At 52.9% G+C, this 14,170-nt stretch overlaps 1 protein-coding gene across 1 annotated transcript in view; it reads right to left on the reverse strand.

The window, feature by feature from the left end:
* The window catches only part of RYR1 (ryanodine receptor 1), a 118,707-nt gene that overhangs the window by 86,332 nt on the left and 18,205 nt on the right, over positions 1-14,170 (reverse strand). Inside the window, exons 14-28 of the mRNA XM_040445607.1 lie at positions 14,010-14,145; positions 13,832-13,927; positions 13,630-13,748; positions 12,613-12,746; positions 11,863-12,104; positions 11,113-11,305; positions 9,447-9,663; positions 7,758-7,862; positions 7,440-7,543; positions 6,963-7,046; positions 5,848-6,155; positions 4,797-4,999; positions 3,711-3,885; positions 3,338-3,546; positions 95-489 (exon numbers count right to left, since the gene is read on the reverse strand). Of these exons, the coding sequence (XP_040301541.1) occupies positions 95-489; positions 3,338-3,546; positions 3,711-3,885; positions 4,797-4,999; positions 5,848-6,155; positions 6,963-7,046; positions 7,440-7,543; positions 7,758-7,862; positions 9,447-9,663; positions 11,113-11,305; positions 11,863-12,104; positions 12,613-12,746; positions 13,630-13,748; positions 13,832-13,927; positions 14,010-14,145 (2,720 nt within the window). The remainder of the gene's footprint in view (positions 1-94; positions 490-3,337; positions 3,547-3,710; positions 3,886-4,796; positions 5,000-5,847; positions 6,156-6,962; positions 7,047-7,439; positions 7,544-7,757; positions 7,863-9,446; positions 9,664-11,112; positions 11,306-11,862; positions 12,105-12,612; positions 12,747-13,629; positions 13,749-13,831; positions 13,928-14,009; positions 14,146-14,170) is intronic.

Raw genomic sequence — 14,170 nt, forward strand, 5'->3', positions numbered from 1 at the left:
TGGGGCCACTCTGGGATACATTGGGGGTCCTCAAGTTATTGAGGTTACCTAATTGGGGGTCCCAAACCCCACCCTGGCCCCACCCTTGACTCACCCTCTCTTCTTGTTCTTCTCTGTGGTAGCATCCTTCTCGTTCTCCACCCTGGCGGGCGGGGCCTCTGCCCCAGCCTGGGCGTTGCCCCCGGGTGCCCCCTCCTTGGCAGTTCCTTCTTTGGCCCCCTCAGCCTCGCCCCAGCGCCCCGCTGAGCGGCGCAGGTTTTCATAGTCCGGGTCGGGTTCTGCCGCTCTGACCTCATCCTCGGCGGGGGGCTGCAGGCCTGGGGGCGCCAGGGGCGTGGCCCCAGCCGTGCAGCGGAAGTGCTGGTGGAACTGGACCGGAAGGCTGAGCCGGAGAAAGAGCATCTCCACGAGACTGTTCTGGGAGCCCCAGGTGCGGTGGCTCAGGCGCAGGCAGGGCGGTGTATCCACAGTGCCATCCACGCGGGCCACCTGAAGGGAAGCAGGAAGACTGAGCCAGGCAGGCAGGCTAGGCCACGGGTCCAAAACCTGGTACTCACAGAGCCACCGTTAGGCCTTAGAGCACGTGTATGAGAATCAGCCAGACTCGCTCCTCTGGGTGGATGCGCTCCCTGTGGGACACACAGCTTGGCTGTGGGGTGCGTTCAGCCCTCTGCCAATCTCTGTCTAGGCACCTGTACAGTGGCAGCCCTGGTCAGACACTGGAATCCACTGGAATCACTTTGGGAGTTTCCAGGACCTACCTGTGCGTCTCACTCCAGACTAAGTCATCCACCCATCCATCCATTCCACAAATACTTACTGAGAGCCTACTGTGTGCCAGGCACTGTTCCAAGTGCCAGGAACACATCAGTGAACAGGACCAAGGCCCTGCCCTCCTGGTCTCTTGGGGCAGAGTTTTGTAAAGGCTCCCCAGATGAACTTTTGCTAAACTTTCTGTATATGGAGACACAACATTAAGGAAAGGGGGCGTGTCATAATGCACAACATGACGAGGTTATAGAGTGGCCCCACCTGTGTGCCCAGCACCCAGATGGAGAAACAAAATTGACCAAGTCCCTCAGGATCCCTCTTGGTGCCCACTTAGACACCACTCTCTCAAAGGCAGTGAGGGATTCTGATGAGAGAAATGTACCAGCCTGGCTTAAACAAGAGGCAGGAGCTGACAGAGAGCAGGTGCCTGGCCTCTACGTTCCAAAGACAGGCTCTCCAAGGTTTTCTGGAGACTCCATAAACAACTGGAGTGGTTCCCACTCTTTGATGTCTCTCTTCAAAGACCAAATACCAAGACCTCTGTGCTCCCTTTCTGCCAGTCAACACATTTTACCCAGAAACTGTGGCCAAGATTTGCTGTTCTCAGAATGTCTGCAGGGTCTTTTTCTCTACTCTCTCCCATCTCTTATAGACCCTGTTTTGCTCTTGGGCAAGAGTCTACTGACCATCTCCCTCCTGTGATTTGTGTGCAAAGTAACTAAACTTCAGAGGTATTCTTTCACGGTAACATCCTCCTGATTTAGCACACCATAAATTAGCTCTGCCTGTTCTTGAACTTTCTACGAATGGGATCCCACAAGATGTGTTTTGTGTCTGGCTCCTTTCCTTTTTAAATTTTTTAAAATGTTTATCTATTTATTGCTGAGATGGGGGAGGGGGATGCAGGCAGAGAGAGAAGGAGAGAGAGAGAATCCCAAGCAGGCTCTGCCCTGTCAGCTCAGATGCAGGGCCCAATCACTCGAACCATGAGATCATGACCTGAGCCTAAATCAAGTGTCCTGACGCTTAACTGACTGAGCCACCCAGGCACCCTGTGCCTGGCCTCTTTCTCTCGGGATTATGTCTGTGAGATTCACCCAGATGGTTGTGTGTAGGTTAGTCTATTCATTCTCATGGCTGTCTAGCATTCTGTTCTTTGGGTTGAGAACACATCTGGCAGTAGCAGGAATTAGGAGGTCCACATCTGTTCCACCAGCCTCTCCCTCCTCTGGCTCTGGTCTTTCTGCCTCTGCTATTGTCCCCTACAATCCATTCTCAATGGAGACCTTTCCAAAAGTCACATCCAAACTGGACATTCCCCTGCTTTAAACCCATCCATTCTCACCTAGTTGCAAAATGCCTCCCCACAAATTATTGATTAATTACAAAGAGAAAAAAGTAATTTATGGTGGAGAAATCTGAGAGACTCCACCTAAATCAAACAGTCAAAATTAATGTAATTGGTAATAAGACATAATGACATTATGTGCCTCCTGATATTCTCCATCAGGCAGGACACAATGTCTTGGTATTTCTGCCAAATAGGTGTAACTTGTACCTAATCATGTGGCAACATTCAGCAAACCAAAATGAGAGCTATTCTGCAAAATAACTGGTGTGTACTCTCCAAAATGTTAATGTCATGAAAGACAAAGACAGACTCAGGAACGTTCTACATTAAAGAATAAAGAGGAGAGTGTGGGTAGCTCAGTTGGTTGAACATCCAACTCTTGATTTTAGCTCGGGTCATGATCTCACAATTGGTCACGAAATCGGGTCCTGCATCTGGCTCCATGCCCAGTATGGAGCCTGCTTAAGATTCTCTCTCTCCCTCTCACTCTGCCCTTCCCCTGCTCATGTTCATGCTTTCTCTCTCCCCCCCTCAAAAAAATTTTTAAAAATAATTATTAAAAGAATAAAGAGACATAACAACTCAATGCAACATGTAATCCTGGATTTGATTCTGTACGAAAAAAAATTTTTTAATCACCACAATTACTAAAATTTGAATACAGATTATGAATTAAGTAATAGTACGTATTGGTGTTAAATTTCCTGATTTTCATGACCTGACTTCTGTAATTGCAGTTCTGTAAGAGCATAGCCTGTTCTGAAGAAATGCATATTGAAATGTTTAGGGATAAAGAACCATCATGGGGGCGACTGGCTGGCTCTGTTGGTAGAGTGGGCAACTCTTGAGCTTAGGGTCCTGAGTTCAAGCCCCACGCTGGGCATAGAGTTTACATTAAAAAAAAAAAAAAAAAAAAGGCATGATGTCTCCAATGTATTTAAATGATTCAGAAGTGGGGGGGGGGGAGGGATTAATCCAGCTCTTCTTTTTTCCCCTCCCCCTATTTTATAGGCAAGGCCCCTGGAGCTCAGACAGGTTGTAGTTTGCTGAGGTTATACCGGACAAGGTAGCCCTGGGAGCTCAACTGTCCCAACATGCCCTTCTACATGGTTTGTGGGCTAACACAGAAGAAAAGGAGACACTTGGGGAAGAGAATTGTGGGAAGAATGAGGTTTGGAAGCAGATCAGAGGGTATTGAGTGGGGTCAGTCCTCACCTCATAGTGGGGGTGCTCAAGGGGTACAGCCTCAAATTGGGGAAGGCTTTTGCTGAACCAGGTGGTGACCGGGCGCTGCATGTTGATGGCGAATGGCTCAAAGCCTTCCTGGAGGCCACAGATGGCAAAGAACCGCAGGGAGCTCACATCCTGGCCCAGGTTCAGGTGACCCACCTGACCAGGTCCCAAGCTGCAGACAGGCAGGAAGCCTGGTGGGAGGGGATGGATGGGCAGGGGTGAGGATAGGTGGGCAGGGTGGGAGCAGGAGGGGAGGAGGTACTGTGGAAGGAAAGGATGGAAAGGGGGAGACTAGGGATGCAGTGTAGGGTCAGATGAAAGAAAACCAGAAAGGGGCCACGAGGCCAGCCCTTACCATCCCCAACCTCAATTTCCCGGAAGGCCGTTTCAGAGCCTGAATCGGACATCAGGACCTCGCCATTGAGGGTGAAGATAATGGTGTTCTCTGTGAGGTCGATCATGCAGCCCACGACATCGCCTGACTGCCAGGGACGCCCAAACGGTTCACTGCCCAAGTGCCAGCGCTGGCCCTGTGAGGAGGTGAGGGGAAGATGTGGGGTGAGAGAGACACAGAGAAATGGAGACATGCAGAAGCAAGGAGAGACATGTAAAGATACACATGCAAGGCACTGGGTTCAAGACATGTGGGACAGACAAGGGGTCACCCCCACAGGGTTCCCATCTTTTCCCATATTTGCATCCATGATCTTTGGAATGTAAAGGATAGGTTTTCATGCTTTCCCTTCCCACTGATCTCTGTATCCCATCCCTTCTGCTTGCGTTCTCTACTCTTTCCATGGCTGGTGCTAGGGTTATGCAGACCACCAAAGTGGTAGTCGGGGGTTCAGGGCCGTGGTAAGTTAGAGGGATGGAAGGGAAAAGTGAACCTACCAATGTCCCCTCTACAGACTCACATATACCTATATGCCCCCAGAATAGGTAAATGGACAACGAGATGGATGGATGGGAAGTAGGGTGCACGACCAGATTATAGACAGATAGATGGATGAGTGGGTGGGTAGATGGATGGATAGATAGGTGGACAGGTGGATAAATGGATGAGTGGATGGATGCATGCAAATGATTTGATCAATAAGTGAAATCACAAATTGCTTAAATAAGTGAATGGCTAAACTAACAAAAAAATGAATAAACGGATGGAAATGTGGATGGGTAAGTGGTTATTTGGGCAGATGAGTAGATGGGTGGGTAGTCGGATTTGTGGATAGGTGGATGGATGAATAGACGGCTGGTTGGATGGAAAGATGGATGATGGATAGATATGTGCATGGACAGAGAGGGATGGATGAACAGATGGACGAGTGGTAAGGCAGATCAGGGATGAGTGGACAGTGGGGCACAGACAGAGGCAGGGCTGGAGTGTATGAGCTGTGCGGAGGGACCACAGGGCCTGGCAGAAGGGAGCCCAGGGAGTACCCACGCGGTGCCCATTGAAGACATAGGCCAGCTCGTCAGCTCCCAGCTCCACGTCAGGCCGCAGCTCAGGCCTCGCCCAGCCCACTCGCATCTCACCGGTGGTGACTGCCTCGAACTCAAAGTACCAGCGGCCGCTCTGCACCGCGTAGGATTTCTCTGCCCGGAAGATGCGCACCCGGTCCCAACGAGACTGGCTCTCCACCTGACCTACAGAGTCAGGGGCCAAGCAGAGTCAGAGACTGGGTGGGGAGTGGATCCCAAGGCACTGAGAGGTTGGTGGGAGACACCAGAGAAGGTAAGGGCCTCGGGGGGCTGGGGGAAGAGGGACGATTTCTTGGTGTTATAGGAGAAGAACTGGTGAATCTCAGACTAGCCAGAAGTGGAAAGGACCTACTCAGTGAGACTCCTCCCCCACCCCCTCTTCTTAGCAGTCAGAGCCCTGAGAGAAGAGATGCTGACAGAGACAGAAAGTCGGGTCTGTCACTGTCATGGTCTAGGGTTAAGGGTCAAGATTAGGGTCGATGTTTAGATTTAAGCATCTAGAGCCAGATCAGGGAGAGAGTGTCAGAGTCAGGCTCTAGGAGGGGAGAGAAATTGGAGTTGGGGACCACAGCCAGGATGGGTGGTTGAGGTTGGGATTGGGATAGGTCAGGGGTCAGGGTAAGGGTAGGGGTTAGAAGCTCTCTGAGCTCTTGGCTGGGTCATGTTGAAGCTGGGTCATGTTGAAGCTATGGTCCAGAGGTTAGAGGTTAGGAGTCAGTGTTGGGGGTCAGGAATTGGAGTCAGGGATTAGGGATAGTGCTCACTGGGCTCCTGACCTGGCAGCTCAGTGTTATAGCCATAGCCCAGGCAGGGCTTGTGTATGATGAAGGTCAGTGGTCAAGATTGGGTTCAGGTCGGGGTCAGAGTAAGGGTCACGGTTATGGAGTGCAGAGAGGCTCAATGTGGTAGATGTAGCCCATTCAGGGGCTGAGTCAGGTCAGAAATCAAGGGTCAAGGAACGAGGTCCGCATCACGGTAGGAGTCAGGGTCAGGGACCTGAGGTCTGCACTCACTGGGCTCCTGGTCAGGCGGCTCAATGTTGTAGCCATAGCCCAGCAGGGTGCGCACGGCCTGGCAGAGGCTGTCCCGGTTGCTGCGCTTGGTGGCCTCGTCCAGCAGCCGATAGGGCACGAGGCGAGGGTTTCGGCGCGCTGGGATGTCCTGCACAGCGCTGTAGCTCCAGCCCTGGGCCACACGGTCTCGTGCCCACACGTTGTGCCCATTCTCTGCCAGCCGGTCCACCAGCGTCATCTGCGCCGGTGTCAGCCGCACGTGGCTCAGGTCTAGTGGCGCCGGCTTGTACCCATTGCTCATCATGTACCTGTGGGTGTGGCAGGGCTTGGTGAGATGAGACCCTCACCTCCACCTCTGGGCTCTGCTCAGTGGGATCTCTGACTTCTGACCCTTGCTCCAGGATTCCATGATCCTGAGCTCTGAGTTTTGGAATTGCTGACCTTTGATCTCTGACATCAGGCTTCTATGACTCTGTTGAATAAGCTTTGAGATACTTGGCTTCTTTACCCAGGATCCTGTGAGCCTAGCAAGGGCTTTCATGTCACTGACCTCTGGCCTCTCTGACCCCTGCATTGTGATTTTGGCAGCCTCCTCTTCAACCCTGGAACTCTGACCTCTCACTTCTAACTTTGAGATTTCTTACCGCTGACCTCAGAACTCTATCACTTTAAATTCCTGGCTTTAGAGTCCTTGACCTCTGAACGCTGACCTCTATCCCCAAGGACCTCTCACCTATAATTTTAGGGTCCCTCACTTATGACTCCAACAGCTTCTCACCTCTTTCTATTGACTCCTTGACTCTGACTTGGAGAAATTACCTCTGTTCTCTCATTTTCCCTGATTCCATGGCAGACCTTGACCTTGGGTCCTGACTCACACCCACTGTCCCTCTGGGACTCCTGCCTCCATAATCCTGACACTTCCTCAGGACACTCACCACTGACTCCAGGCCCTGACACCTTGTCCTATGACCTTCACCCTAACCTATGACGCTTTGTCTCTGACCTCAGCGTCATACAAGACCCCTCAACTGCCCAGCCCTTATCACGTCATCCCCCCCCCCCCCCCCCCCCAAGCTCTGTTCCCCAGAGGGACCCGGGCCACCGGCACTCACGTCTTGGGGAGTTTGGTCTTCTTGAGGTTGTCCTCCGCCTTCTCATCCGCCATGCCCACATGGCAGCCCAGTGCCAGCAGAGTCCTGGGGCAGGGTGGCAGGGCAGTGTCACCTCACATAGCCTTCCTGCCCCTGGCCTCCCCTCCCCCAGCCCGGCTTCCCTCCTCCCCCGCCCTTGTCGGTTTCTCACATCTCTTGCTCTGACTTTCTGGGTGTCTGTCCCCATCCCTCTGTCTCAGTCTCTGTCTCTCTGGCTCCTGTCTGGCGTTGCTTCTTTGTCTCTGTATCTCTTTGACGGTGCCCATCTTTTCCTGTCCACTTACTTCTTTCCCTGATTCCACGTCTCTCTCTCTCTCTTACTGACTAGCTCTCTAGTCTCTCTAGCTGTCTGTCTCTGCTTCACAATCCCTGTCTCTCCTTGCCCTCCTCCTCACCAGCAGTCGGTCCCAGGCCCCTGCTCCCTGCGCCCCCCCTCACTTGAGCGTCTCCCCCGACATCTGCAGGTTGTAATTCCTCTCGGGCTCTGGTAGGCTGTGGAAGTCCACAAGACACGGGTGCAGCCTCTTATTGTCATCCCGAACCTGGAGAAACCCCAGTGTCAACTTTCAGGGTCCCTTCCCTCCCCCCAACACTCCCAGACTGTGGCCCCTGACCTCCTGCCCTTAGTTCTGCCACAAGAACCCCAAGGACGCCCTGGTGCCCTAAAGTCCCTTCCCCCAACCACTGGCCCCTCCCTGCTCACTCCCCCAATGGCAAGTCTAGCCTGAGTCCCTCATGCTGCAGGCGGCCCCTCACCGGGCCATAGGTCCAGCCCTGCTCGATGCGAGTCAGCGCCCAGAGTTCATGGATGTTCTCTGCCAGCTTCTCCCGAATGCGTTCCAGATGGGGAGGCAGGACGATCTGGGGGCAGGGAACGTTCGTGAGATCCCTGTGTTCCTTCCAGGCTGCATCATGACCCCTCTCCCCAAGGACACGTATAAGCCCTGGACGGTTCGCCCAGATTTTCCCTGCTATTCTGAGCCCTGCTCCTCATCACCATCACCTGACTCCAGGGTTGACACTCAGTCCAACTGAGTAAGGACTTCGAATCATGGAATTAAGGAATTATCTAGGAATTGGGACTCTCTCCCCCTTTGGACTGGTTGTTCCATGAGGACAGGGCCTGGGGCTGCCTCAGTTTCCACCACTTCCCCAGCCCATCCCACAGCCAGGCTCAGAGGAGATGCTTGGAAAGTGGTTGCTGAATGAACGGGTGAGTCTCTTTCCTTCTTTGTACGATGAGGATCAGAACAATACTTACCTCATAAGGATTCAGTGATATAATCCAGATAACTACTCAATCCTACGTAGTTTATGTAAGTGCCTGGCACACAGTGGGTGCATAATAAATATTTATGTTGTTAGTGTTCTACAGACAAGAGATAATGATGGTTCGGACCAGGGCAGGCCATGGGGGGAAGCAGAGGGGGTGGGAGGGATGTCCAGGAGGCCAAGTGGACAGCCCATGAGGCTGAGAAGCTGGGGGAGCAGGAGGGAGACATCCAGAAGGGGGTCCAGGCTCTGTCCTGGCTACAGGGGATGGCTAGTTCACCATGAAATAATATCACTATTGCTACTGATAACACTAACTGTATTGAGTCCTTCCTATTTACTCAGGACCGTGCTGAGCGCTTCACAGATATTAATTCATCTGACCTCCACAACTGTGAGACAAGGTAGGTTCTGTTGTTATCCCCCTTTCCTCACAGATGAGGAAACTGAGGCACAGAGAAGTAAAGCCACATACGTACGGTAACACACAGAAAATCAGACCCTCGTGGTCAGGCTCTTGAACACAACTTATGTGGCCTCCAATAGGGACATGTTTGGGGGGGGGTGGGGAGTTCAAGTTGGGACAGGAGGAGTGGGAAGGCCCAGACGGAAGGGATGCCAACAGACTAGTGGAAAAGATCTCAAACTTTGGAATCCGCACATGGGTTCAAATCAGCTGTGTGGCTTATATAGGTTGCTTAACTCCTCTGGGTCTCACTTTCCTCATCTATAAATCAGGGGAAATAATAGTCTTTTCTTGGGGCGCCTGGTTGGCTCAGGCGGGTGAGCATCCAACTCTTGATTTCAGCTCAGGTCATGGTTCTCACGGTTTGTGAGATTGAACCCCACATGGGGCTCTGTGCTGTGGGCACAGAGCCTGCTCAGGACTCTCTCTGACCCTCCCTGGTGTGTGTGCACATGCTCTCATGCTCTCTCTCAAAAAAAAAAAAAAAAAACCCAAAAACTTTAATAATTGTCCTTTCTTTAGGGGGCTATAGTGAGGACCCCCAGAAAGTGGGATTCTGTCTTCCTAGAGTTCTTTGCCTCCACTCTGCCTCAGCTTCCCAATCTGTTGTTAAACAACAAGATTCCCAGCTTCCAAATCAGCTCCCCACCTCCCTGACTCCTAAGGGAGTTTGTCTCACCAGGAAACCCTTGCAGGGCAGGCAGTACCTGGACAGTGTCCACAGGGCAGGGCACAAAGTCAGTGTGTGAGAGGCAGCGGCTGGGGCCCACCAGGTGGGGCCCTCGAGGCCCCTCCCGCCGATACTCCTTGATGGGCTCCAGATGAAGTCGCTCTCGAGGGAGCACAGCTTCATGGCATGGGGCATAGCCAGGTGGAGGGAGGAACTTGAATTCGCCATGACGGCCACCAAGAAGGAACCGTACCCTGAGTGGGAGAGTGGGGTCACTGGTGAGGCAGATTACAAAGAGAATCTGTGCTCAGTGGGGGTAAGGGAGCAATCCTGGGATCTGTGGAAAGTTCTGGAAAAGATCACCGGGCAGCCATGGAGTCATGGAGGTCATTTAAGGTCAAAGAGAAGGTCTGAGGTCAACGAGAATCAGTGGAAAATCAAAAAAGGAGGGGGCACCTGGGTGGCTCAGTCGGTTGAACGTCCAACTTCAGCTTGGGTCATGATCTCACAGCTTGTGAGTTCGAGCCCTGCGTCAGGCTCTGTGCTGACAGCTCAGAGCCTGGAGCCTGCTTTGGACTCTGTCTCCCTCTCTCTCTCTCTCTCTCTCTCTCTGCCCCTCCCCACTTGTGCTCTCTCTCTCTCTCAAAAATAAATAAACATTAAAAAAAAAAAAAGGAAAGTGTGGGTTCATTGGGAGTTAATGCAAGGTCATAGAAAGATCCACTGGAATAGACCTTGGCTCAATAGAATGTTTGGGGATACTGGAAGGTTTCTGGGAGACCAAGAAGGTCATCCGGAAATCACGGAAAATCTGGTGTAACTATGAGATAACCCTAATCACCACTGAATGGACACTGGGAAGCTCTTTACAGAGCTTGGGATCATTGGGAAAAGACTGAGTTACTGAGAGACCTTTGAAATAACTGGGGATATTGAGGAATTATGGTTACTGGGGGATCATGGAGTAATTAGAAGATCACTGGGAGATGCTGGGATCACTGAAAAGCGGTTAAAAGCATGGAATCATTGGGAGAATCCAAGATAATTTGGGGGGTCATTGGGAGGGTCTGGGTCATTGGAAGAGAGCTGTCAGGTTCTGGAGTCATTTGGAGGTCACTGGAACGACATAGAGTCATTGGGAGAGTCTAACATCATTTGGGAATTAACTGGAAGAGTTATTTAAAAAAAATTTTTTTAACATTTATTTATTTTTGAGACAGAGAGAGACAGAGCATGAATGGGGGAGGGTCAGAGAGAGGGAGACACAGAATCTGAAACAGGCTCCAGGCTCTGAGCTGTCAGCACAGAGCCCGACGCGGGGCTCGAACTCACGGACCACGAGATCATGACCTGAGCCGAAGTCGGACACTTAACCGACTAAGCCACCCAGGCGCCCCTGGAAGAGTTATTAGAAGGTCATTGTGCAATTTGGAGGACACGTGAAAGTCGCTGGAAGGATATGGGGTTGGGAAGAAGCTGAGGTCTTTGGGAGGGTCTGGATCAATGGGAGGACACTAAAGTGTTTGGGACCATGTAGAGATCACTGGGACCTTCTCATAAGGATCTGACCAGTCAGTCCTGAGGGTAGGCTGCCCAGTGAGGGTAGGCTCCTGGCCTTATAGTGGGCCATGTTGTAACTAGGGAAGGTGTTTTGGGACAGTCCCAGGTCTGGGGCCTGGCAAGGGGCAAAGGCAAGTCCTCACTTGACACCAGCCGAGAAACTGACAACAGGGAAGAAGAGTCCATCCAGGTTGAAGGCCTCAAAGACGCCCTGCACAGGACAGCCATTGATTCGGAAGGAGATGGATGGCACGCTGAGGTCCAGGCAGCAGCTGACGACATCCTCAGGGGCCAGGAGGTGCTGCCCTGGGGAAGTCACTGGGCGTGCCACGTGTCCTGCACCAGGGTCACAGGGAAGAGTCAAAAGTCAGGGGTCTCAAGACCTTACTGGTCAGAGTCTAATGGTCTCAAGAGGCAAGAGGCAGATATTAGAGAATCTCATGGGATCTGGATCCTGGAAACCCTAAGGTCAAGTGTTCCCATGGAGGGTCCTGGATCTCTGAGATAAGGGAGGAGGTCAAGGTTCCCCTGAGGTTAGGGTCTTGAGAGCTGTGGAGTCAGAGATTACAGTCACCCTGGAGTTAGAATACTGGAACCCTTGGGGGCTGGAAGTCAAAGGTTAGAAGTCATAATGATCTGGGCAGTTTTCAAGGATCTCTGGGGTCAGAGATCATACATCTCCTGGGGCCAGAGTTCTGGAGACTAGGAGGAAGCAGGTTAGGGGCAAGATTCTGGAAGCGTTAGGGTTGGGGTCTTGGAAAATTAGGAACCAGAGGTCAAAATTTGGCCTCTTGTGGGGATCAAGATCCCAAGAAGCCTAAGGTGTATGGTGAGAGTCTGAGAAGCTCTGGGGCCAATGATCGGGGATGAGGGCCCCCGGAAGGGTCAGGTACCTGTCCAGAGGTGCAGCCCATCAAATCCGTAGGAATAGAGGTCATCACCGACCCCGTTGCCGCCCCAGCCCTCGCCGCCACCGGGGTAAGGGCTGTAGCCCTCAGTGAGGGCCCAGCCCACCCGCAGGTGGGTGGCCTGAGCTGTCAGGAACGGAGCCACCTCGTCCACCATCACCTCAAAGTACCATTTGCCGTACTGTGTGGAGCCCTCTGCTCGGCCCACAAAGATGTTGGGGCGGATGCTGCAGGGAAGATGGGACAGGAGAGGGGGTGAGGGAGAGGTGGGGAGCAAAGCCAGGTTGTTGCAGGGGTGGGGGGGGAAGGGAGAAGAGAAGGAGAGATACACACAGGAAGAACAGAAGGCAGAGACATGGAGACAGAGAGAGAGAAAGCAGAGACAGAGACCTCAAAAAACAGAGGGAGATGGGTGAGAGACAGAGAAAATGAAATGGAAGAGAAATAGAGACAGATACAGAGGGAGATAGATAGCAAAAGGAGCAAATGCAGAAAAAGAGAAAGAGAGAGGAACTGACAGAGGCAGAAATGGAAGAGGGAGAGAGGACAAGAGGAGGGGGGGCCGGGGGTGAGCTGGGGCAAGAGAGGACATCTGTGAGGACCAGGTGTTAAGTCTTGGGGTGGAAGACCGAGAAAGGGACATCCACCTGAGTGTGGAGTCTCTGATCTGGGAAAGGGTTAAGAGGTCTGGGGTCAGGGTGAGGTCAGGCTGGGGTCAGGGGTTACGGGCCAGACCTGGTGACATAGTTGATGAGGCTTGTCTGCAGCAGAAGCTCACGGCCAGGGAGCAAGTTCTCGGTAATGAGATCTTGGTTGGAGCGCACGGCCACGCCATTGCACACACAGAGGGAACACAGCACATCGAGCACCTGGAGGTCAAGGTCAGAGGTCAGGTTGTGAGAGCACCAGGGCGGGGAATCCGGGGTGGAAAGTCAGAAGTTAAGGATAATGTGCCAGGACAAGAGGTGGAGATTTTGATGGGCAAGGAGGTGGTGGAAGTGCGAGGTCAGGGCTCACAGAGGAAGGTCAAGGGTCAAAGAGAAAGGTCAGGCGGGGGGCCGCAGGATCTGGGGTAAGACGTCAGCAGTGTTAAGGAAGGAGGGACTGGAGTAGGAGGTGAGGAGTCAGAGGGAGGAGGGAAAAGGTTGGTTAGTGAGAGCAGGGGGGTCAGGAGGAGATTTTAGATCAGCAGGGGCTGGTGCCAGATGGATAATGTACATATGTGAGGTGCTTAGAAATTGTTCAGTGGGGCGGGGCGCCTGGGTGGCTCAGTCGGTTGAGCGTCCGACTTCGGCTCAAGTCACGATCTCGCGGTCTGTGAGTTCGAGCCCCGCGTCGGGCTCTGTGCCGACAGCTCGGAGCCTGGAGCCTGCTTCGATCCTGTGTCTGCGTCTCCCTCTCTCTCTCTGCCCCGCCCCGACTCACATTCTGTCTCTCTGTCTCTCTCAGAAACAGGTAGGACCTGTGGCGAGCTGGAGGGCGTATATGCAGCCCACCTAAAGACTACAAAATCAGAAATTAAAAAATAAAAATGTTGCAGAGATCTAATGAAGCACATCTGTGGCCCAGAATCCATTTAAGAACCGTAAGTTTAAGACCCTTGTGTTGAGATGGAAGCATGTGGGAGTGGAGTCCAGGTAAGAGACAAGATGGGGCGGAGAAAGAGAGTGAGGGAGGTGGAGAATTCCGGGGCCCTGGGAAAAGGTCAGGGTTCAGAGTTCAGGGGATGAGAGGTCAGGGCGAGGGGCCAACCTTGTGGTTCCTCCCGTGCTTGTCCAGGAGGGAGATGATGGACTTGATGTGGTTCTCCTGGATGATATTCAGGACCTCAGGACTCTCGATCAGGACACAGTACAGCACCTCCAGGATCCCTGTGCAGGTGGCAGAATGGTAGGCGAGTGACTGCGGCCCTCCCCTGTGCCAGCCCCTGTCCCCTCCCCCTGGGTTCTCCTACCAGAGGAGGCCTCCAGCCGATCGAGCTTGCTGACCAGCCAGTCCAGGTTGGTGGAGAAGAGGGCACAGTTGGTACGATTGCCACGGATCAGAGAGGCTGAGGGCGGAAAAGAGGCGTCAGACCCCATGGCACTGAGGAGCTGGGGTGCTCTAGGGGAAGCCAGAACCGGGCCCCTTACCCAGGAGTTCATAGAGCAGGTTCACAATCTCTTTCCAGGACTCGGCTGCCTCCTCCCCTGCAAATTCGGCAAAGTGGGCAGCCGTGGTGTAGACATTTAGGCGGTCAATGCAGTTCAGGACCAGGGAGAGCATCCCCTAGGGTGGGGAAAATGGGCGGGTC

The sequence above is a fragment of the Herpailurus yagouaroundi genome, unplaced genomic scaffold (assembly GCF_014898765.1).
Source record: "Herpailurus yagouaroundi ecotype Mexico unplaced genomic scaffold, PumYag 194, whole genome shotgun sequence".
NCBI lineage: Eukaryota > Metazoa > Chordata > Mammalia > Carnivora > Felidae > Herpailurus > Herpailurus yagouaroundi.